This window comes from Salvia splendens, chromosome 1, assembly GCF_004379255.2.
Source record: "Salvia splendens isolate huo1 chromosome 1, SspV2, whole genome shotgun sequence".
Classification (NCBI taxonomy): domain Eukaryota; kingdom Viridiplantae; phylum Streptophyta; class Magnoliopsida; order Lamiales; family Lamiaceae; genus Salvia; species Salvia splendens.
In genome coordinates, this window is record NC_056032.1 from 41,464,021 (window position 1) to 41,490,110 (window position 26,090).

General features: G+C 35.7%; 1 protein-coding gene across 1 annotated transcript; it reads left to right on the plus strand.

Annotated features, from left to right (window-relative positions):
- The first annotated feature begins 16,928 nt into the window (after positions 1–16,928).
- LOC121752283 (putative ABC transporter C family member 15) lies at positions 16,929–24,175 on the plus strand. Its single transcript, XM_042147270.1, has 11 exons — positions 16,929–17,249; positions 18,663–21,004; positions 21,093–21,179; positions 21,383–22,030; positions 22,116–22,280; positions 22,353–22,647; positions 22,730–22,944; positions 23,037–23,342; positions 23,433–23,496; positions 23,572–23,811; positions 23,886–24,175. The coding sequence occupies exons 1-11, from the start codon at positions 17,213–17,215 to the stop codon at positions 24,017–24,019; spliced, it is 4,533 nt and encodes a 1,510-aa protein (XP_042003204.1). The 5' UTR covers positions 16,929–17,212; the 3' UTR covers positions 24,020–24,175.
- Positions 24,176–26,090: the final 1,915 nt, after the last annotated feature.

The following is a 26,090-nucleotide window of genomic DNA, read 5'->3' on the forward strand; positions in this document are numbered from 1 at the left end:
GCAATGTCAACAGTATGCTACAGTTATGGTTGGGCATTCACATCCAAGTTTAGGCAAAGATTTCTGATCTCTTGCTGCTTGCTTTATTTCTTCTTTCCAATTTGACGTAAGCTGCACCCAATTTACAGCTGTCTGCATTTCTCCTGTGCAGGGGGGCATAAGTTTTTTGAGTGGGCTTAATCTCATTAAAGTTTTTTACATTAATTGACCTTACTATTTAGAGTTGGCTAATGGTGTCCTAGATAATAGAGTAGATCACTAATTGTGAATCATACATCATAATTCTTGTACCAAATTAGTGATATCAGACACTGCTTAAGGGAGTCTTAGTCACACATTATATCATACTAATTGATACATGTAATTATGTGTTGAAGTGGTGGAGCATTGAATGATTTTATCCAATCTTGACCTTTTTTGCAAGGTGGTTCTTACCTAGCTTTGGATCAACGAGCCCTGCGCTCTTACATATCACTGTCAACAATTTATTGAAAGGAAAAAGAAACAACATAAAAAATTCTTGAGACAAATTTTATAATGTAAGATAATTTGCTATTTGTGCTGGAATTTACTCCCCATCCCAAGGTATACTATATTTGTTTTATCAAAGGGTAGCAAGAATTAAATAGGGATTGCAGCGCATATCTGTTCTGTACCATGTATCTTGATTTGTGTGATTATATCTATAGCAAAAACATAAAGAAAGGTTGCAATGAGAGTAATAAATATGAAATTATTTCTTTATTTAATAGTGTGCAACTAACTAATCCTACACCACTTTTAAGGATTGATGCTATTCAGCGGTGCAATAAGATATTTTCATTTGAGGAGGCTACAAAATTAATGTTTTGGGGGTGATAAGAAGATGGTGTTTCATGTTTCAGTTATTCTATATGTTCAAGTTCAACCTATTAGAGAGGAAAAGCATACTAATAAACAGGTTTATAATATAAGTTGTACTTGTGTTCAAATACATAAATTTTAATTTAATTTTGATTTTGCATGTGAACTAAATTTTTTGCTTCTAAATACACAAAAAACTTTCAATTGTTTTGGTTTTCACACGGTTGTCAAATGACTCAAATCATGGAATAGCTAAAAATATTGACTAGCTGAGGTGACATCGTAAAAAATTTAATTACATCGCTTAGTACACTAATCGTTTAAACTTTAAACCATCTCGATTTTTCAACGTCCACCTGAACATTTATTTGGAAGCAATTGACAAACAAGTAAAAAATAAAAAAACGATTACTTAAATATTGGACTCTACAAACAGATTCTATTGTGGTAGACGCAGGATTTTGACGTTAGGAGTCCATAATTCTAGGGTATTTTTCAAAATCAGTATTTTTTTAGAGTTGTGATGTTATAAAGATGTGTGTGTATTTAATATTATTAATTATAAATAATTTTTAAATAAGTTAATTAATGAAGTATAAACATTGATATTTTTTGTGTATTATAGTTGTAGAAAAATAAAAAAACATCACAAAATAATACAAGCAAAAAGAAAAATTTTAATTATTAATTATAAATTTTGAATAAATTTGAAATAAGTTAATTAATGAAACAATATAAAATATGAACTTTTTTTGTGTATAATAGCTGTAAGAAAAAAAAATCTCAAAAAATAGCAAAAAGATAAATTGAAATAATAAAAGGCAAAGTGATGTTAAGGGAAATTGAACAGACAAGGAAATTGCTAGGCATGGCGACTTGCCGCTTGCACTGATCAATGAATACGTAAATACCTCTGTATGCTACATTGGCTTTGCAGTTGATTTGCCAATTAATAAGGGAAAAAAAACAAGTTGCGATGATAGATAAGTATTAGCATGTTCATTCATCATTAATGTCTATATTTAATAAATGCACATTCTCGACATCAAACACCTGTCTAATGTGAAATTGCTTTCAAAAGTCGCAAGTCATTTTATGATAAATTCGTTTCTAATAAAATTTGTGAGATAGACATAATAGGAGGTTAAACGTGGTTCTAATAAAATTTGTGAGATAGACATAATAGGAGGTTAAACGTGGTTCTTCTTGGAATTACTGCATCCGTCCCCCAATAAGTGTCTCACTTTGATCATACAAGGATTTTAAGAATTGTAATAAAAAGTGAGTTAAAAAATTAGTAGAATGTGGGTTCTACTTTTATAATTACTCATTCGTCACTTATTTATATAGTATTTATTTTAATAATGTACAACCTGAGTTCGATTCCCATCAAGTTCAGTTGGGTTTTTTATTATTTAAATGTCTTTTTACAATTTTTTGTGATGTCTTTTATTTTTCTTTCAGCTATTATTCATAAAAACATTTTATGTTTTATAGGAGTAATTCATTAATTAACTCATTTCAAAATTTATTCATAATTGATAATTTCATTTTTTTTTGCTATTTTTTGTGATTTTTTTTTTATTTTTCTACAACTATTATACACAAAATTTTCATGTTATATACTCCTACTTCATTACTTGATTGCATATTTTCATATCATTTAATTATTTCTATCTCATTACTATGCACATCTTTGTCGCAATACGCCGGCATAAAAAAATACCCTACAATTGTTGCCAATATATTGGATCCCCAATAGCAAAATCTTACGTTGCCACTATTTGTAATAATACGTAACATCCAAGAGCATTAGTGGTGTGTAATTCACCTTCTGAAAATAGGGTTTTCATCAACTTGACTTATAATTGGTTTGTTTTATTTTACTTGTAATTTTTGTTCCATTGCGTTTTCTTTATCTCATTGGGCTATAGTAGTTATAATATCGATGTATGCATTTGGTTTGAGTTTTTCCTATATTTCTAACAATAGCAAGATAAATAATTAAATGTAGACAGGTAGCATCACCCAAATTTTGGGTGATTTCTAACAATATAAAACATATCCTCATATTTAAATTGTAACTATTATATTTTGCTAAGAAAGAGAAAATGACACAGCGTGGAATTACTTGTGAGGAAGTTGGAATTAATTAGTAGTTGATAGCTCTCCCATGCCAGACTGCATAATTAATATTTAAAGGTGGAACCGATGAGTCATGCATGAGTGGAGTGGTCCTTGCCAATATCACCCATGCATGTGGGCATCACATGAATACAAGCTTTTATATTTATTGTTTTATTCTATATACACACAAGTGTACTGTATATTTTAATTTATCTTCTTGTGACTATATCAATACTCTCTTCATCCCGATCATGTGTGATACATTCAATTTTGGCATGAAGATTTTAAAAATTGCGTTTAGTGATTCAAGTGATACATTTCATTTTGGCATGAAAATTATAAAAATTGTGTTTAGTGAGTTATGAAATTATAATAAAATATAAGAGAAGATATAAATTAATTTCTATTCATGGGCTAGGTTTTTAACTTTTTATGTAGCGATTGAGTTTAAAAGCTTAAACATGTTTTTCTTAGTAATCTTCTTGAACAAGTGAACAAGCAATACTATGTCTTCTTATTGCAAAATAGAATCTGATTAATGGGATGAATATATTGAGAATAGTTTGTTTAGGCGCTCTGGATTTAGTTGTATGGTTTAAGACAAAAAAAATTAATATTTTGGGAGGAGCTTATGAGTTATACCTAGAATCTAGGGTTTGGCCATGTAGCATTAATTAATACTAGTATTTCCCAATTTGATGACCAAGTGGTGTGAACCCTTTATTTGATGACAAATACTAGTATTTCCCAATTATGGTAAGGTTCAAGATTCAACGATGATCGATAATCTATTACTCCTTATAGAAAGAGACGGTGTAGGAGAGGGCTGTGCTTTCAATTAATTAATTAATTACAATGTTTTTTTTTTCAAAATTTTCATGCCGGACTAGTGATGTGACTTATATCACAAATAAAAATGGAAATAGTTATGAATAATTAGTGACCATGAATAACTAAAGTATGGCATGGTTTGTGGATTATGATGTGTAGTACTATACTTATGCCAACACGACACGATCACATTGTGTTAGTATTTAATAGAGAGTTTAATTAAGCATTTGTTTATATTTGAATTTAATTTCTGAATGAAGGTCAAAGAAAAGATTTAATAAAGCTACTTAAAAAGGTAGGGTAAGGAGAGAAAACAAGTAGGGTCAGCATGATAAGCCCGAATTAGTTCTTTTTCGAGGACTTAAATTTGACTTTACGGTTAAATAGGAGTACATTTTACGGTTTGTTTTTGTTGTTCAAGATTTCATGAAGTCCTACCAAAGTGTGGATTGGTTTGCCGATTTTATTTCGGTATAATCTTTGTACTGTAAGGGGGTGTTCGGTTTGCAAGATTGTATCCCGAATTAAATATGTAGTGTTTTTGGTTCATGAGATTCAATCCCACAATTCAATGCTAGATGGATAATAATTGGATAGTTAGTCATAGCTAACCCCCTATGACTAAAATAATCTCACAATTCAATCCTAAATTATATCTTAGTATTATTTTATCTAGCAAACCGAACATTACATAAGTAGATAACTAACATTCAAATCACGACATGTACTTTATTTCAATCTAATAGTACTCGTAATTTATTTTATACTAACTAGATATGCATGTGCAATAATTTATTACGAACTTTTTGTACAACTGCAATAATTCACTATGCTTGTTGCAATAATTCAAAATGCTTTTGAGAGAATCATTTGCATTCTATAAATTCGACTAGTCATGGTAGGTTTGTGAGCCCACCACCCTAATTTGTGTATAAAATAAATAAGCACCCATATACAAGAATAGCCAATATAATACTCCCTCCGTCCCTGAAATTTTGTCACATTTTTCCATTTCCGTCCGTCTCACAAAATTTATCGCATTTCACATTTTACCATTTTTGGTAGTGGACCCCACATTCCACTAACTTATTCTCACTCACATTATATATATAGAGTAATATTTAGAGATCATGGAGTAATTTTATATTACGATTACAAAGGTTATAATACTAATCAGAAGTCAACGAATTTTTTTGATTTGAATGCAATTATGTAGTATGATATTTATAATAACCTCACCCATATAAACTAGTATAACTTTGTATTAGAAAAAAGTACTCTAAAAGCTCACAACTTTTCTTTTTGATGGAGACATTACTGAATAAAAAGAAAAGTAAAAAATAGCACAAAAGGTGAAAAGACCAATTAATTCATTTTCATTAATTATAATGCTATAAATAATGATAATATATATATGTGTACGAAAATAAATTAAAATATCTTAACATTCATTTGTCATACAATAAAATTTGAAATAATGATATTTTGATAGAAGCGAAAATTCAATTTTTATGGAGAGATAGTGTTCCGGCATTTCTCCTACTCTGGAATATTTAGTTTCATCGTTTATTGAGATATATAATTATCAAAATAAAAATGCACGTTCTAGAGTACATGAAATGGACAGGTACACCAACGTGTTTTAGGGCATTAGCAATGGGGCGCCCTAAGGCGCGCCCTATGGCGCGCCACGTCAGCAGTTTTATCCTCCTACCTCCCCACCTGCAGTGGGGCGCCCTAAGGCGCGCCCTATAGCGCGTCACGTCATCATTTTTTTAATATTTACAAAATCCATACGAATTTTAAAAAAATAATACATTAAAATACGAATTTCATAAACTTCATTTCATTTAATAAAAATTAATACATTACAATGCAAATTAAAAAAAACGCAAACTCAGCGACGGCGGTTACGAGCCCACACTTCTTCAATCATGTCACTCATGAGCTGTGCATGCTCCTGTTGGTTGCGCATTGAGGCCTGTCTAGATAGAACCTCTTCGAAGCCTAACGGTAACCCTCTATCGGGTGTGTCGGTCGATGTGCCTGAAGAGCTAGATGCACGGTCGTCTTCATTCCAGTCGGTGATGCTTCCGCCTTCACTCTCGACTATCATGTTGTGCATGATTATGCACGCATATATGACATCGGCGATGACTTCCTTGTACCAGAAACGAGCCGGCCCTTTCACAATTGCCCACCGTGATTGGAGCACCCCAAATGCCCGCTCGACATCCTTCCGCGCCGCCTCCTGCTTTTGCGCAAATAAAACCCTCTTCTCACCAATTGGGCAGCTGACCGTCTTTAGGAAAACTGGCCACCGTGGGTAGATGTCATCGGCCAAGTAGTACCCCATATGGTATTGGCGTCTGTTGGCAGTGAACCACCAGATTCAGACGAACTAGAACTATTGGTGTCATCGCCGAAATTCATTTTGGTTGGATGTAGAGAGAGAATATGTAAAGAGATAGTCGATATGTTCGTATGCACAACTGAATGAGAAACGAGATTTAAATAGAAAATCAAAACCGCGTGCCATCGTCCGAGTCGATCGTCCGCGACCTCCACAATGGGACGGACGATGGCGCGGACGATGGTATCCTCCGCGACCGAAGTATAGGGCGCGACTATCGTCCGTGCCCTATGGCACGCACCCGCAATGGGTGCGGACGATGCATGGCGCGGACGATGCGCGCCATCGGGCGTGCTATCGTCCGCCCATTACGGATGATGCTCTTATGCCCCAAAGTAGTATTTTAATTTATATTTTTACTAGAACATGTAACTTTATAGTTCAGTCGGTTTAATATAATATAATAATATTAATAGATAAAATTTAAAAATATATTCGAGCATAACCATGTACTTGGGTTAGTTCGTTTATCTCGAATTTTTTATCGATCAGTTTTAACTTTAATTGATTATAAATCAGGAATATGTACCAAATTTGATTTCATCATAGTAATCATTTATAGTCTTATTATGTGCATACAGACAAGTATATCTATCATCTCTAACCAACACCATATGAATTGGATTTTTGAATAAAAGGGAATATTGAAGAATAAGAATCAGTATAAATATAGATCATTGGATTTAAGTTTAAGAAGTAATCCTAACAAAAAATGATGGGCCCAATTAGTGGGCTAAGATTTAACGACTTGGCTTCCTCGTGAGGCGACGGCCCAATTTTCATGAAATTAAATTTTCTAAAAAGAGACACAACCATGGCGATATTAAACTTTAATTAAGATTAATGAACCATAAATATGAATGAATGTATCCAAATTAAGGACTAAAAACTTTCATAAGTGATTAATGAGTTCCATAAATTTAATGGTCGAATTCAGTCTAGTTCATACTCACTTAGTAAGTGAGATGAAATGGACTTGGACGACAACTAAATTCTGGATAATTTCTGAAGCAATAACGTGGACACACTGAACCAAAGTTCAACAATCATTAAATAGAATATGATGAACTTTTTAATAAAATAAAAAATCTGAAAAAAGTTGATGCATTATCGATGTCTACGCATGTGACTCGTGGACGTGGGGATACAACATAGGTTATTTTTTCTTGGTTAGCCCATAATGTGACTCTAGTGTGTCCAATAATTTGTGAATGATTGTGATATAATGTTATTATATAGATAATAGATCTCATCTACTATTTCTTAATTTCACGAATCTCTGCTTCTCTATATTTGAGCTTATCAGCAATTTGTATCTCATATCTAACCTACAAAATACGTGTATAATGCCAATCAAACGCTCAAACTATTGAAATTGTAGTACTCCCTTCGTTCCGCTTTAATAGTCCCAGTTACTTTTGTGCACTCGTTTAAAAATGATACTAATAACTAGTTAAAGTGGAGAAATGATAATAAATAGTTAAAGTGGAGAAATGGTAAAGTAAGATCCATTTCTCCGCTTTAACTATTTATTATTATTTTTATAAAACGAGTGCACAAAAGTAATCGGGGCTGCTAAAGCGGGACGGAGGGAGTAATAATTATCCAAAGTAGTGATTTTTTTCGCGACGGAACGGTTTTACTTAATAATTACTACTATATCACTTAACAAACGATGATTTTTTTTTGCTCTAGAAAATATAAATAAATTGGAAGGATTTGATTTGATTTTACCAATCTTTTTGCTTACTCAGTTCAAAAAGTTGTTCGATACGAGGGTACTCGTATCGGTTCCGGCAGCGCGAAGTCACCAGAGAAGGGTTAGGTTCGTTCGCGGGGTCCGCCCGTCGAGCAACCTAAGGTTCTCGGTCAATTAGGGTTTGACGAGATGAATTTGCGGAAAATAAAGTACAATAAAAGATAAAGTAACGATAAAGGATAAACTGAATTGATATTTCTTGAATGAATAATATGAAGGTCTCCTACACATATTTATAATATGTGGGGATACAATAATATCCTACCAAAATCTAGTAAATCAAATATAATAATATAATTAACTATGGAAAAGATAAGATAAATCAATACTAAATGAATAATAAGATATGCATGTAATTTAGGAATATGCTCGTATCATTGTTTGTCGATTCAAGTAGGATAGTGGACGACTAAAGTATTGTCCGTTTATGCTAAATTTGACGTTTTTAATTTGGGATTATTATGATTACAAATCTCCACCCATTTTTTTGATAACAATAATTAATTTGTTCTAACTTTTTGGAGTTGTGTTTTTGAAATTTTCATTTATATAAAATGTAACTAACCTCGTACAATATTGTTACAAGCTTAACATTTTGGGTCTTGGATCGAAATTAGCAAAGTTCAGGATATTTTTAGACTAGATATATAATTATAGAGATTTAAATTGGTTTTTACAATTGTTTAAAAAGAAGTGGTTCTACAAGTGTATAATTTCAAAATGCAATATTTAATATATTGATTTTTTTTTCAAATGATAAAGACTTTCCATGGGGTCTAGAGTTTTAATTTTCCCTTATTAAGGAAAAGTACGACATTATGGACTGCATAGTTTATTTGGACACCCTATAATTATACTTATATTCGTCTCATACAAAATATACAAATTTCATTTTTAATGCATCCAACTTCATTTTCTACTTCCATATAACTTAACAACTAACTTAAAATTTATACCATTCACAATATAATCAGATTGAATGGCAAAGGGAGTATATAAGTATGTAAATTTAAAAAAATGATAATTTGACACTTTTCTTTTCCTACTGTATAAAAAAAAGAATATACCCTGCACTAGATGAGATTAAATGGTTTGCAATGCTAACGGGTGACGAACTCATAGTTTAGGATGGTTTTAGAGGTGATTAATTCATATTTTTGGTGAATTAAGGTGTTTATTATGGGTTTTCACCCATTTAGTCATCAATTAGATGGAGTAATGAGTTTATTGGAGTTTTTAAGTGAAAGCAGGTTAAAACAGACAAAACGGAGCGAACGAGGCTGACTCCAGAGAGAACACTCGGCCGGGTGTTTTCCATTTCCCGGAAAACCCAGTCGGGTGTTTTGTAGCAGAAATCGGGTTCCAGAGTGAAGACCCGGCCGAGTGTTTCGCCACTTAAAGATCACCCGACCGGGTGTTTTGAATAAGTACCCATTTAATCCTGATTTTCACTCCGAGTATAAGAGGGGACTTCACACATTTGAGCCCTAAGACATACACGACGATTCTGAGTAAGAGAGCACGGTTTTGAAGAGGTTTTGAAGGCTTAGGAGCTTCCCCTCTCAAGAGATTGAAGGAAAAGACGGGACACCATCATTTCTACCATAGGGAGTTCTAGTTTCCAATTTCTATCCATGTTTTCTTTCATTTGCTTTGTTTTTTCTTTTGTTTCATCTTTGAACATGAGTAACTAGATTTTCCTTAGGGATGTGGTGATGTTTGTATGGAATCCATAGGTTGATCCTTGATTTATGCTATCTATCTCTTGTGTTGGTTTTTGTTGATTATTGAACTCTTATTATCCAATTGCCTAGCTAACAATTTGATATATCTTATTCTAATTAGTGACATTGAGAGATGCATGATTAGAATGGTTAGGTAATCAACAACTACGTGCGTTACATAGAGAGAGGACTTGGGTCCGTTGTTCTAGGGAGTTAATCTTGAATTGTATGGAGGAAACTCCTACATTAGGGATTAATCCACGAGTTAGATGCACCCGAGAGGGGGTCTAACCAATTAACCCGACCATCCTAGCCACACATGAGAACTAATAGATGAGCATGATCCCTAGGTGAAACCCGTGATCTATACTAACAGATCCATATCCCTACCTTTCCAAATTTGTGTGAAAAACCATCTTTTGTTTGTCTTGCTTAGTTATTTGTCTTTACTTGATTAATTGTTCTTTGATCTTAGTTATAGAAAAATAAAAAACCCCTTTTAATAGTCTATATAGTGTTCAAAGTTGCATTGTAATACTCAAACCGGCTTTTAGTCTTTGAGGATCGATAATTTTAACTTGCCATATGCTTTTTAGCCCGTACACTAGTGGGTGATACTTTTTAATGCAAAATTAGCATGAGTCAACGTGCGTGATAATATTCCACATGCACCTAGAATCTTTCTTTGTCAGAGTATCTTTAGGATTCATAAAATCCTAAATAAATCTAAGGTAATTACCGGTGTTGTTCGTATTAAATCTTTAATTAATCATGCTGCCATTCCTCTTGTCTATTACTATATGAATTACAGCAATGTCAGCATCATACCCACCATAAACTGCTAAATCTTTGATTTATATACATAAAATGAGATATAAGTATAGAGTATGCCATGAATTTCCACGTGAACTAATATGCATAATAATGGATCGTTTCCATTACTTATAATATTCTCTTTTTATTAATGTAATTATTATTTTTATGTTCACTTATCTTCAAAATCACTTGAATTTTCTTCCGTACCAAAGCTAAAATAAGTTATTCTATTTGATTAAAAAGACAAATACTACTATTAGTTAGTATTTCCATTGATGAGTGATGTGATAAGGTCTGAAATTCGTAACGTGCAAGAAAAAATGATAGTATTAGTCGAGTTCCATTTCCACCTAAAAACAAATTAGATAGAAAGGACTGAAATGAAATATAATCAGAACTTGAATTTTGTACAAAATACAGTAATTGTCATATCAATTTAATTCAAGTGACACGTAATGCCCTTTTATATAGCACTATGTTGCAGTTTTCCTAGCTAACATAAATCCTCATATTCCATATGGGATGTATTCATTTCCTTTTTGCATATTTTCTCTTTTTTCTTTCTTGATCTCAGCCCCACGATTTTGTCATCCGACGGTTAGATTAGTGCCACGTGTCATTTAATAATGCAGATTTTCCATTGAATAATACACACCGACTAATAATGCACCATTATAGTGTAATAATGCTGCTTTTCAGTTGAATAATGCACACCGACTAATAATGCACCATTATAGTGTAATAATGCAGATCATCTGTACCGTTGATGAATGAGATCTAACGGCTTATATTAAGAAGAATAAAGGATCTAAGGGATGAATAGGAGAATAACGCTCCCCTATTCCATATATATGTAAGTATTTGCATTCAATTTTTTATTTTTAAAAAAAATTAATCTGAGATTATTTTCAATAGCGGCTCGTAGTAAATTAACAAAACAATATTTTTAATGGCTCAAAGGTCCTGATTAATTTAATTAGGCACGCAGAAGTTTCATTATTGAGTTATCAGCTTTATATTCTCATTCTCAGATATTGATTGCCCACCAAATTCAACGCTTGGACACGACTCTTTATAATTTGGGAACACATCTTTGAATTTTATTACTGCACATTTTCAGCTAAACTCACAAAATAATTATTGAAACCTTACTCTGATTTGAGTTTTAATCAGTTTGCATTCCATCAGAAATCATAGGTGTTATTTTAACTTTATTATCTGTCATCTTTCTTACTTGAAGTTACGAATTTCCCTTCCTTTATGGCAAAAGAAAAGCATAGTCGCTATTTAAAGTGTAATAATTGGCACGACACTAACACAATATCGTGCATTCAAGATTTTAATGCAAATTGGGCAGGCGCACCAAGTGTCGTAGATAACATCAGAATAGTACTAGTATTAATCGTGAATATTTGGCTAAGTTATTTGTTACCAACTCAATATCTCATGTCAGTTGTGAGAGTAACTAGTCGGTGTGAGATTTATAGACTAAATGGATCCGATCTACAGACTAAGTCTTTTAGGATTAGTTCTCTTAATTGGTTTATTATTTCTCTATTTCATTGAGAGCCCAAACGACTAGAGTGGTGGCCTGGCAAAAAACTAGACGTAACCAACGGGGATGTTATCCTTAAGGGGAGCCGATTGTTAGAGCATCCACATCCGTGCTCTTTGGCAAGAGCACGGATGTGGGCCGGACCCACTTTTATTACTTTTTAACTCTCTACTCTTCCCCAAGAGCACAACACCCAGATCCATACTCTTCCGCAAGAACATGCTTAAGGGTCCCACCATTCCATTATTTAATTTAAATACTTTAATTACTAAAAATACATTATAATATAAAAATTACATAATTAAATCCTAAAAAATAAAAATTACAAACTTAAAATCCTAAAAATTAAAAATTACATAATTAAAATCCTAAAAATTAAAAATTACATAATTAAAATCCTAAAAAATAAAAATTACAAACTTAAAATCCTAAAAAAATAAAAAATACATAATTAAAGGCTAGAAAATACCCCGTGGAAGACTAGTCCTCTGGCCCTATCCCCAATATTTTTCAGAGACCCCGTATCATTGCCAAATGTGAATCAAGTTGCTCGGGAATCATATTTGACCTATCGGCCAAATTGAGTTGAGGCAAAAGGGTCAAAAACGAGTTGGTGGGGGGTTGAGGTGGCACAAAGGGAGCGGGAGCGGGGGCGGATGGAGTCGCGGCGGTTGGCCGTCGCCTTCTTCCTTCCTTGCGGCCGGCGTTGGGAACTGCTCGGGCCGGCGTCGGGGCTACCCAAGTTAGCTCCGGTAAGCTGACTAGCCACCTCATCCTCGCCTGCGTCGGATAGGGATACCGATCTGCTGGAGGAGCTGGAGAAGGATGATACGCCTCCCCTATACTTCGGATGCACACGCACCTCCTGCCAAGCGCTGAGGTACTTGAAGGGTTTGTAATGTTGGGATTGGTAGGTCGCCAAGACGGCACTGATGATGTCGAGCTCGCTCCTGCCGCTCCCCGCCTACCTCTCTTCCTGGAGGTAATACCCCTGGAACTTTTGGATTTATTCGTTGGCTCTGAAGATGGCATTGCGCACCGTACTTTCATTGCGCTCGATGGTTCCAGCCAGGCGGTTTTCATTGTACCGGCGAGAGACACGTCACCAAAACCTATCCCCGCTTTGGTTCGTGCCAACCTCCGGATCTTCGGAGATAATCAAATAGGCTTTGAATAACTGATTCAACTCTGCCGGAGTGTACGGGGTGCGAACACCACGAGGAGTAGGGGTAGGAAGAGGAGGAGTTTGAGAGCCGCCGCTCCCTCCCGATCTGGGTTAGAGTGCCCACCCGTATCGCCCATCGGGGGCATCTTGGTCGTCCAACGGGTAAGGCCGGTAGCCACCCGGAACTTGAGAACCTTGGGTTTGAGGAGGGGCCGAGAATTTCGTTTCCGGACTAGGGAATGGTTGTGAGCTGAACCATTCGTGGTTCCAATTGCGGGAGTCGGAGGGGTGATCGACAGAGCCGGACATTATTTTGTAAGAGTCAAAGATTGAGAATTGATAAGAGAAGATGATACAATTTATATGAGAATTGTGTAGTGTGGTGTGAAATTTTTTGTGTGGAAGTGAGAGTATTTATAGATGAAAATGTGAATTTGGGGGAAAAAATTGAAAAAAAAGTAGGGAGAAAACAGATATAATTTATTGGGAAGTGGGAAAATATTTTTTATTTAAAATTGATTTTTTATATTAAATTCGATTTTAAAAAAAAAGAAAATTCGAAAATGCCAACGGCTTTGCCGTTGGCCAATCCCGTCGCGCCACGTCACGGACGTGCTCGATGCATCGAGCAGTGCCGTGCCAACGGCAAGAGCACAGCGACGGACAGCACACGGCCGCGCCAGCGGTACGGACGCCGTCCGTCCGAATGAGCAGCGCTACGGATGCTCTTACGGACTCAATATTCTACATCGGTTGTGAGAGCAACTAATGTGGAATTTATAAACTAAATGAACTTTTTGTTCTAATATACTAGTATTAGAGATTAATAATGTTACATGAAAGTCACGAATCTAATGCAAAATTTGCAAGGAAAATCATAAATATTTTTTAAACTAATTGGGATTTGGAAGCCTGTTCGTTGCATTCTTTATAACTCATAGTAGTGGATTTTATAAACTAAATGAACTTTCTCTTCTAATAGACTAGTATTAGATATTAATAATGCTACATGAAAGTCACGAATCTAATGCAAAATTTGCAAGGAAAATCATAAATATTTTTTAAACTAATTGGGATTTGGAAGCCTGTTCGTTGCATTCTTTATAACTCATAGTAGTGGATTTTATAAACTAAATGAACTTTCTCTTCTAATAGACTAGTATTAGATATTAATAATGCTACATGAAAGTCACGAATCTAATGCAAAATTTGCAAGGAAAATCATAAATATTTTTTAAACTAATTGGGATTTGGAAGCCTGTTCGTTGCATTCTTTATAACTCATAGTAGTGGATTTTATAAACTAAATGAACTTTCTCTTCTAATAGACTAGTATTAGATATTAATAATGCTACATGAAAGTCACGAATCTAATGCAAAATTTGCAAGGAAAATCATAAATATTTTTTAAACTAATTGGGATTTGGAAGCCTGTTCGTTGCATTCTTTATAACTCATAGTAGTGGATTTTATAAACTAAATGAACTTTCTCTTCTAATAGACTAGTATTAGATATTAATAATGCTACATGAAAGTCACGAATCTAATGCAAAATTTGCAAGGAAAATCATAAATATTTTTTAAACTAATTGGGATTTGGAAGCCCGTTCGTTGCCATTCTTTATAACTCATAGTACTAGTAAGTAGGATCAATGAACATTTTTAGGGGTTTATTAGCTGTATTATTCACTTATTACCATTTTTAAGAAAAGATCAAAAGGTCGAAAATGATTATTCTATGCACTGTACCCATTCTGCCATCTTTTCCACTCGAAAAGTTGGCATGCCATACATTTTACGAGTGCTCACCAGCTAATCATAGAATGTATTAATATAATTAGTCCTATAAAAATCGACCATTTAGACTATTTCAAATGTCTCGTAAAAGTAATCACTTCTATTTAGAAAACATTTTTATTTTCTCCAAATGAGATTAGTACTATCATTCTTCATTTATAATACTTCAATCACTTTTTTTTAAATTCCTTTTTATAATTTATCAATTGCACATTTAAATCTATATCTTTCTCAAAAAGTTAGGAGTATATTTTTTTAAGACAGAGTATGTAGCCTTTTCATTTATGATTGTTAATCATGTTATATAGTCAGTTTCATTACCTAATATTACTATTTATATAATCGATGTTAAAGAAAAGATAAAAACAGAATCATCGCCGTGCAATGATCACAAATTTAATGTATCATTAATTAATTGCTCATATTATTCGATACTAGTTTTTGAGTACATGGTAGTGGCATATCCTACTATCACGAGCAAGATAAATGATATGCTACATATATTATAGTATTAGAGTTGCTAGTTTAACATTTTTTGTTTTGTTTCATATATATTTAGTTTGACTTTAACATATTAAAAAATATTTTTATTGATATTTTTAATTTTATAAAATTCATAAAATTAAAAATCAAATTGAACTAAAATTTTATGAATTTTATAAAATAAAAAAATGCTAATAACATTTTCTAATATATTAGAATCAAATTTAATATATAAAACAAATAATAATAATAAAGGCGCATCAAACTAGGGAGGTGCTTATATAAGATGCTCATCATTTCTCTATATCTAGATATCATAATATATTCAAATGCAAAATCATGCATTAACATATCAGTTTGAATAACCCCGACTTAAAAAAAATGTTCAAAGATGTCTTCAAATCTATGAAAATGGGAAAGTGGCTTGAGCTGAATTATCTCAGTGCTTGAGTAAAAATTTGTGGTAGTAATTTTTCCTTATAAAGCTGAGACAAATTTGGTGATTGATCGATTATTGAGTAAAAGTAAGTACTGTATGTATGTCACAAGCGACAAGCCTCGAGCCAAGCCTTTCGAAAGTTTCTCTATATTTTAGCAAACATTTAATAGTGGGATGATTAGGCCATAAATACCCCACAATACTGACTTTTTGGCGACTTTTCTTGTTACACCTTACATTTCTTAATTTGGAGGATACGTAAACAATTTGTGTGAATATTTATTTTGTACTAATAGTATAATTTAATAGTCCCCTCGTAATTGAAGTAAAGTCTATGTTTTATTATTCTTTATATGGCATTGGGGAACAAGCTTCTTATGCCACTACTGACTTTATTTATCTCAATAGAAGTTAAAGCCTCTTCATATACTTCCGCCGGCACTCATATCTTGTTACTCTTTCTTGATATATGATACAACTAGAAACAGAATTTAGAAATAAATAATTCTATAGACCACTTTTAAAATTCATGGAAAATATCATAAGCCTAAACTGAATGATTTTTAAGACTTATTATCCCTAACAAAAATTAGCAATCGATCGCATCACTATGTTTTCTTTTCGAAGAGGGTAATACTAATAATTGATAGTAATATATTGCATACCTGTCAGCAACTGCAACAAATGACATGGAAAACGACTCCTCCGAAAGAATTGCTCGTACAGATATACTTCTTTAAAGAGATGTATAATATCTATGCCTCTGATATTCCTTAAAGATAATCACCAATGCCTAAAAACATTCACCACAGTTGGTCAAAAATTAATTATAAACTGTTGAGTGAAAATAAAAAAAGACTTTTCCGAAATTCACTTCACGTCCTCACGTGATTGATGAAGACGACATTCCAAAAGACACTCGCAGTCAGCAGACATACAATTGAATTAAGTATATATATTAAATACTGGTGTCTATGTATATACAAAGAGGGTTTTCGGTGTGTCTTCTTCTCCTAATATCACTGTCTTCGCCGATTACAAACTCACAATCATTCACGTCTCTATACCATACTATCAAGGGAGGCGCTTTGCTTTGCACTTTGTTTTTACTTTCTTTCTCTCTCTCACACACACTGATTCATCTATATAAAAAAGGAAAACAGAAAAAGAGAGAGTTTCTATTTCTCAACCACATATTTTGCATTCACCTCTCTAACTCTCTCAAGGGAGGAAAAGGGCCAGAGAGAGAGAGAGAGAGAAATGGTGGTGAATGAACGAATTTTCAGCAGTGTAACAAGTAAGTCTCCTTATTTCTCTCTCAACGTCCACACCATGCATGGGCGCACACACACTCCACGCACTGTCAAGGAGATGAGTGTGTTTCTGTTTTTTCTTTTAACATGTACACTCATTCAGTTTATGATGTGAACATGATTTACATATGTTAATTTATGTTCATCTTCTAAATCTCATTCTTGTTTATGAGCAGTATGCATGAATTTCTACTGTCTGAGTCACACTTATTTGTTATTTTATCTTCCTACTGAAGCTCTTATGAGAAGCAAATTTCATTTACTAATAGAGACAAAAATCAAGGTTCTGCTTTCCCCCTCGACTCGATCTACTATATTCTAAATTTAAGCTCCCCGGGTAAAACAAGTCTGGAACTTTTCGTCCATGGTGTTTAAATGATATATTCCATGTACTTCCAATACTGATGTGACATCTATATTATAGAAGATGAGGATAGAAACTCACCTTATTATGATGTTACTATAAACCTTTTCCCTGTTGGGATCTTTTCTATTAAGAGAATATAAATGGAATATTACCATTATGATTCAGACTAGACTTTTAAAACATTACATGACAGCAAATGAAATACAAGATTATGCTAATTTGCTATGTTTGTGACGATGATGACACATTTTACACACACTTTTGTGATAAAGTATGGTCTAAAAATATGAAAAAGAGAAGATGAAGATGAAGATGTGTGTGGCGTAGCACAACTGAACTAAAATAGGGCTGCCTCTTTTTTGTCTTGTATAAATTTCGTGTCATGTTTGATAAGATTTGTTTTACCAAGAAGAGAACATGTACAGAATTGGACAAGGGTTCTGTTCATAAACTAAAGATGGTCTAACTTATCATACTCAGATGGCAAGAACTGAGCCCACCTTTTGCTATTCTTGGATATATTTGTTCAATCAGACTCTTTAAGAAGTTGGGAGGTGAAAGTAGTAAAAAAAATTAACGAAATAAATAAATTGATGGGGTACTCTGAGGTGACTAATAAAAATCCAAGTAAAACGGAAGTTAAAAGGCATCGTATATAATATAGGAAAGAAAGAGAGAGAAAACATGCTGATTCAGAGGAGTGAAAAAAAAACTGAGATAAAGTTAAATTTTTCGGCACTTTCTTTAGATTTGATCATGATTTCAAATGTTGTTTTAAAAAATGGTTCAGGATCAAGTTGGGACTTTAGTCGATAGGAATCTGATTCAACTTCTATCTATAACAGGTTAAATAGTATATTAAACTCAATTCAAGCATTGCATACAGTTAGCAATTCATCATAATCAAGAAAAATCTAATAAGTGGAGCACAGAAAAGATGAAGCATCGAAAAGTAATTTGATATTGTTACAAGTACCTGTTTGAGTTTCATGTGTGGTTAACCTCTATTCCGCTGACGATCCCCCGACAGATTTAGCGCTTCTCCAATTTGAAGTAGCATGGCCAGAGATGATCTCCCCATGCCACTGGGAAGAAGCCAGTATAATCATGCAACTTGGATTCTTGGCGATTTTGTTGCTTTCCTGCATAAGAAATAATTTAGATTATTTCAGCAAAATAAGAAAGAATCCGAGGGATGTAGAAAAATACTCAACAGATGGAAAATATGGGCCCTCCTACAGAATCAGTATCATCTGTTCCATCGTAATGCTCATTACTCAAGTTGTGACATTGCTGGCATGGAAACACAGTCGGTGTGGATCAGAAGTCTCAGTTCTTTCATCAAGGTTGATGCAGGTGATATCATGGACAATCACATTGATTGTCCTTTACAGAATACGAAGCAGGAAGCAACTCAAGTTTCCATGGATCTTGAGATTCTGGTGGATTTCTAGCTTTCTTTTATGTCTTGCTCGTGCAATGATTGATGCTCATTGCCTGGTAATAAACCATGATCAACTTGGGTTGCAAGAATATGATGATATGATCAATGTTGCAGCTTCTTTCTGTCTTCTTATTCTGTCCATCCGAGGTAAGGCAGCCGTAATTCTTAGCACAACAGAGGACAACATTGTTGCTCCCCTTCTGAATGGGAAAAGAGAAAAGAATTCAGAAGTGAAGAGAGACAATCCTTATGGAAAAGCCACCTTCATCCAGCTTGTCACCTTCTCTTGGCTTAACCCGCTGTTTGAGTTTGGATTCAAGAAGCCGCTTGACCAGGATGAAGTCCCGGATGTAGATACCAAGGATTCTGCAGCTTTTCTATCTCAGGACTTCGATCAATGCCTCAAGCACGTAAAGGAAAGAGATGGGAGTGATATACCATCTCTGTACAAGGCAATGTACATTTTTGCAAGGAAGAAAGCAGCTATTAATGCACTTTTTGCCATCACTAGTGCAGGAGCATCTTATGTAGGACCTTACCTTATCAATTACTTTGTAGAATTCCTGAATGAGAAGAAATTTAGGAGTCTTGGAAGTGGATACCTACTTGTGTTAGGCTTCCTCGGGGCGAAACTGGTTGAAACGATAGCACAGAGGCAGTGGATTTTCGGTGCTCGGCAGCTTGGACTTCGCCTGAGAGCTGCTTTGATCTCTCAGATATACAAAAAGGGGCTCATCTTGTCAAGCCAGTCGCGTCAGAGCCGAAGCAGCGGGGAGATCATCAATTTCATGAGCGTTGATGTACAAAGGATCACGGACTTCATATGGTACTTGAATACAATATGGATGCTGCCAGTACAAATCTCCCTAGCAATCTTCATTCTCCATATGAATCTTGGAAATGGAGCTATAGTCGGGTTGGCTGCAACTCTGATAGTGATGTCTGGCAACATTCCATTGACAAGAATCCAGAAGCGATACCAAACGAAGATCATGGATGCCAAAGACAACCGCATGAAATCCACGTCAGAAGTTCTTAGAAACATGAAGACTCTCAAACTGCAAGCATGGGACAGTCATTATCTTCTGAAGCTTATTGACTTGAGAAAGATAGAGCATAACTGGCTATGGAAGTCACTTAGACTGTCTGCATTAACCGCGTTTATCTTCTGGGGTTCGCCAACTTTCATCTCGGTCATCACTTTTGGTGGATGTGTACTGATGGGAATTCCACTCACTGCTGGAAGAGTGTTGTCGGCTTTGGCTACATTCAGAATGCTTCAAGATCCCATTTTCAATCTGCCTGATTTGCTCAATGTGATTGCTCAGGGAAAAGTATCTGTAGATAGAATTTCTTCATACCTGCAGGAAGATGAAATCAAGTCAGGTGCAGTTGAATTCGTTCCAAGGAACGAGACAGAGCGTCATGTGGAGATTGATGGAGGAGTATTCAGCTGGGACATGGAACAGGGAGGGAATCCGACCCTCGATCATATACAGTTGAAGGTGAAAAAGGGAATGAAGGTGGCCATATGTGGCACCGTTGGATCAGGGAAATCAAGTTTGCTAGCATGCATACTCGGTGAGATGCACAAACTATCAGGGACAGTGAAGATCAGCGGTGACAAGGCCTACGTCCCTCAGTCGCCATGGATATTGACAGGTGATATCAGAGAGAATATACTCTTTGGAAAGCCGTATGAGAGTGATAAGTACAACAGAACAATTGAAGCTTGTGCTCTGGAAAAGGATTTTGAGCTCTTTGCCGCTGGAGACATGACAGAAATAGGTGAGAGAGGCATCAATATGAGTGGTGGCCAGAAGCAGAGAATACAGATTGCACGCGCTGTCTACCAGGATGCTGAAATCTATCTTCTTGATGATCCTTTCAGTGCCGTGGATGCTCACACTGGCTCACAACTCTTTAAGGTTTTTTCATGTGAATAACAACGTTGATACTTTAACCATATCTTCTTCCCTCTTGATATTGAATCCAATGGCTACTTTACCTTTTCAGGATTGCTTGATGGGAATTCTCAAGGATAAAACTATACTTTATGTTACTCACCAAGTAGAATTCCTTCCTGCAGCTGACCTCATTCTGGTATGTCGTGAGAAACATATTCTTTTGCCGATATTTTGTTCAAGTGAAGCATGAATAAGATCATCACTTGTTCTCTTCCAAAAATAATCTTTTATACTAACAAGTAATAAGTATCTATATATGCAACTTTGGTGGAATTTTATATGATTACATGTGTCAGTTCTGAGTTGATTAGTGCTAAATCACAAAACTTATTTTGACAGGTGATGCAAAACGGGAAAATTGCACAAGCTGGGACGTTTGATGAATTATTGAAGCAAAATATCGGGTTCGAAGTTTTAGTTGGTGCTCACAGTGATGCTCTAGATTCAGTTATGACCATGGAGAGCTCAAGTAGAACCACAGAGTTTGCAGCAGTGGAGAATGAAATAGACGCAGATGCCAACATAAAGCAAGAATTTCCTCATACTAAGCAAGATTCAGAGCACAATCTAAGCATTGAAATAACAGAGAGAGAAGGCAGGTTGGTGCAGGATGAAGAGAGAGAGAAAGGAAGCATTGGGAGAGAAGTCTACATGGCTTACTTGACCACTGTGAAAGGCGGTGCATTAGTTCCAATCATCCTTCTTGCACAATCATCATTCCAAGTGTTGCAGGTGCTCAGCAACTACTGGATGGCTTGGGCTTGTCCAACAGGAGACGACGAGCTAGTTGATGGAATGAACTTCATACTACTGGTTTACACACTTCTTTCTGTGGGAAGTGCATTCTGTGTGCTACTCCGTGCTTCTTTAGTCGCCATAGCAGGTCTGAGCACGGCAGAAAAGCTCTTCAGCAACATGCTGAACAGTGTTCTCCGCGCTCCAATGGCATTCTTTGACTCAACCCCTACAGGAAGAATCCTAAACCGAGTAAGCACATCCCAACTTTTGACAGAGAAAACACAAAAAAAAACTTGATAATGCAGGCTCATGATAAAACTCACTACATTAACAGGTTTCCACAGATCAAAGCGTGTTGGACTTGGAAATGGCGAACAAGTTAGGTTGGTGCGCCTTCTCAATAATTCAGCTGCTTGGAACTATAGCTGTCATGTCACAAGTTGCGTGGGAAGTTTTCGTCATATTCATTCCAGTGACGGCTATCTGCATCTGGTACCAGGTACGCCTTGCAAAATGTCCATTTTGTTCATGTGTTCTCCAATCTGTAAACCTTTTTGCCTCTGATTTTCAGAGATATTACATACCAACAGCAAGAGAGCTAGCGCGTCTTGCAGGAATTGAAAGAGCTCCAATCCTTCATCATTTTGCAGAATCACTGACTGGAGCAGCAACCATCCGTGCTTTTGACCAGCAGGCGCGCTTCACTGATGCTAACCTCTGCCTCATCGACAACCATTCAAGACCATGGTTTCATAATGTATCTGCCATGGAGTGGCTTTCTTTCAGACTAAACCAGTTGGCCAATTTCGTCTTTGCCTTTTCACTACTCTTGCTAGTTACCCTCCCTGAAGGGGTCATAAACCCAAGTAAGCTAACTCATAAATCTGATCTTGATATCAAAGGGAAAAAACTTAAAAATCAACTTACCAACAACTTGTTATCGTACAGGCATTGCAGGACTTGCAGTCACCTACGGTATAAATTTAAATGTTCAACAAGCTTCAGTCATATGGAATATATGCAATGCAGAAAACAAAATGATATCCGTCGAGCGGATTCTTCAGTACTCAAACCTCACAAGTGAAGCCCCGCTGGTTATAGAAGACAGCCGACCTCCATTAAACTGGCCAGATTTTGGAACTATTTGCTTTACGAATTTGCAGGTTAACTAACTAACTAAGTTGGCATTTCTTTCAGTATTCCTTGTTTCTGTTGCTCGTAAATAACAATGTATACATTGATTCTGTGGGTGCAGATACGCTATGCTGAGCATCTCCCATCTGTGTTGAAAAACATCACCTGCACTTTCCCTGGGAGGAAGAAAGTAGGGGTTGTGGGAAGGACGGGTAGTGGGAAATCGACCCTCATACAGGCCATCTTCCGTGTTGTGGAAGCAAGAGAAGGCAGCATTGTCATTGATGATGTCGACATATCTAAGATAGGCCTTCATGATCTCAGATCAAGGCTCAGTATCATTCCACAGGATCCAACCATGTTCGAAGGAACTATCCGAGGCAATCTTGACCCCTTAGAGCGACACTCAGACAACCAAATCTGGGAGGTACAATCGTATACTACAAAATGTGGCCTACATAAGGAAATACTTACAGAAAATCATCAAATGATAAGATCCTTATTGGTTTCTCTGCAGGCGTTGGATAAATGCCAACTCGGGGATATAGTGCGTCAAAAGCCAGATAAGCTGGAAAGTTCAGGTTAGTATGTGGAGACATTTCAGCATTTGTTTTTTCAGCATGAAAGCTTTTAAAACGTGTACATTGTGGCATCAGTGGTGGAGAATGGAGAGAACTGGAGCGTTGGCCAGAGGCAGCTGTTCTGTCTCGGAAGAGCTTTGCTAAAGAAAAGCAGCATCCTCGTCCTGGATGAGGCGACTGCATCAGTCGACTCAGCAACTGACGGAGCTATACAGAAGATCATCAGTCAAGAATTCCAAGACAGGACAGTGGTCACAATAGCTCACAGAATCCACACAGTTATAGACAGTGATCTGGTCTTAGTGCTGAGTGATGGTAATTATCATACCTAATTGTGCTTGATGAATATCTGCATCAATCTCTAACAAGTCTAGTATTTCGTTGAGCAGGGAGAATAGCAGAGTATGACTCGCCAGCTAAGTTACTGGAAAGAGAGAATTCATTCTTCTCCAAACTGATCAAGGAGTACTCCATGAGATCTCACGGTATTAACGGCGTACCAAAGCTGCAGCGTCTCCATTAAATACCAAGGTTGCAGATTACAAAATTCTGGATCAGCTAAAACGCCTTGTAATCCTACCATCACAAATCCATGGCACCAACCTATTAGCTCAAACATTCCACCAAGATGTAGTAATGTCTGATAACATGAAGGAATAAAATTTACTATGATTCAGTATTCTTATTCTTATCAGGGAAAATCGGGTTTATGGGGCACTTTACACTAAAGATTACGTAAATGTACCCATTTTGTTATCTATTCCAAAAATGGGAAAAACGCCAACCACATTGGCGTTTCTATTAGTAAAAACGCCAACCTCATTGGCGTTTATCTTCGCGTCGTATTGGAGGTGTATTTTCGCCAAATACAGCGGCGGGAAAAAACGCCAATGAAGTTGGCGTGTTTTAAGGTAAAACGCCAATGTAGTTGGCGTGTTTAATTAATAAAAACGCCACTGAGGTTGGCGTGTTATGCTTAAAAACGCCAATTTGAGCGGCGTGTTTCTGTTGAACCATATCCTTATCAGATCTCCCCCAACATCGCGACCCTAAACACTTTCCCTCCCCAAAACGCGAAAACCCTTCCCAAACGCATAAAAACCTTTCGCTCGGGTCGACCCGGTGGTGGATTTAAGCGTGGATATTTTGAATTTGGCTAATTCTTTCAACCATTAGTCCTTCTAATCGGTTAGTATATCAAATTTTAGACTCATTCTTCTAAACATTAGTCTTCCAATATTTGATTGATTGTTGTGATAATATATATTGTAGTGTAATTAATATAATAGTTTGACCAATTATTATGGGTACACTAATATTTTGATGGATTATTATGATAGTATATATTTTAATGGAAATATTTTGACCAATTGTTATGCTATTATATGTTATAGTATATTTTATGGATTGTTATGATAATACATATTGTAGTGTATTTAATAGAATTATTTTGTCAATTTTTTGGCTGACTCTACATAATGATGAATGTAAAAATAATACATATTTATTTGTGTTTTACATTATTGCAGATAGTATGACGTGGTGTGTCAATTTATATTGGGGTGGAAAGATAATTCCCGGAGCAGTTATTTCGTATGATCCTCCTTTTGCTAAAGGATTCATTATGTTGGATGAAACAATTTCGTACGATGACCTTGTGGAAAAAATTTGTGAAAGGATGGGGATAAGCATATATGAAAACAATATTCAAATAATATGGAAACGTACTATATGCTTTGGATCCGGAGTCACGTTTATAGGTGTTCAACTAGAAGAAGTATGCATGCAACTAATGTTTAGTGAGAGTATGGTTATTGGAGGTGTAATTGAATTATATGTTGAGTATTCGGCAATTACTCAACATCATAGTCATCATGTCATAAGTTATGATGCTGGTACGTCAACGAGAGCCCAAGAACCATATTTTGCTGCAACACAAGATTTTGATGTTGGTACGTCTACGAGAGCCGAAGAACCATATTTAGCTGCAACACAAGATTTTGAAGCTGGAGGCGTGCATTTAGGGGATCGTGACAATTGTGATGTGGTGGAGGACATAATAGGTCCTGATAAAGCCGACTTTCTTGATCCACAATCACCTTATAATTCTGAAGATTCCGACACGGTTAGTACAGACTCAGATGGTGATCCGTCGGATGATGAACAATTTGTTGCTTCAAGACCATCCATTCCACTTGGAGAAACAGCAGTTGGAGAAACATCAGTTGGTGGAAGGGCAGTTGGAGGAAGAGTAGTTCCACAGTTCCCACAGCCTGAAATCAACTACTTTCGCACCTTACCAGGTCCATATGATAGTTTTGATCCCAAAAACTTTGAGCGTGATGATCCCAGTGTGCATTATTGGAGTGAAAAGGATCCTACCAATGTCGGTTTGCATACTAAATTTAGAACGAAGTTGGAATTGAAGGCAGCTGTGACTCATTGGCATTTGGAAAAAATCCGACAATATACAGTTGTTGAAAGTAAAGGAAAGAGATGGCATGCAGTTTGTAAGTGGCCACAGGGAAATCCGAAAGATAAGTCCTTACCGCCATGTTTGTGGGAGTGCCGAGCAACACTGAGGAAGCATGATG

What these genes read in the sequence shown, in the direction of transcription:
- LOC121752283 (XM_042147270.1), top strand. Translation starts at nt 17,213, where the DNA reads ATGGTGGTGAATGAACGAATTTTCAGCAGTGTAACAA. An exon ending in CTGCAGCTGACCTCATTCTG is followed by an intron (nt 21,180 to 21,382) that starts GTATGTCGTGAG and finishes TTATTTTGACAG; the next exon opens with GTGATGCAAAACGGGAAAAT. An exon ending in TGAAGGGGTCATAAACCCAA is followed by an intron (nt 22,648 to 22,729) that starts GTAAGCTAACTC and finishes GTTATCGTACAG; the next exon opens with GCATTGCAGGACTTGCAGTC.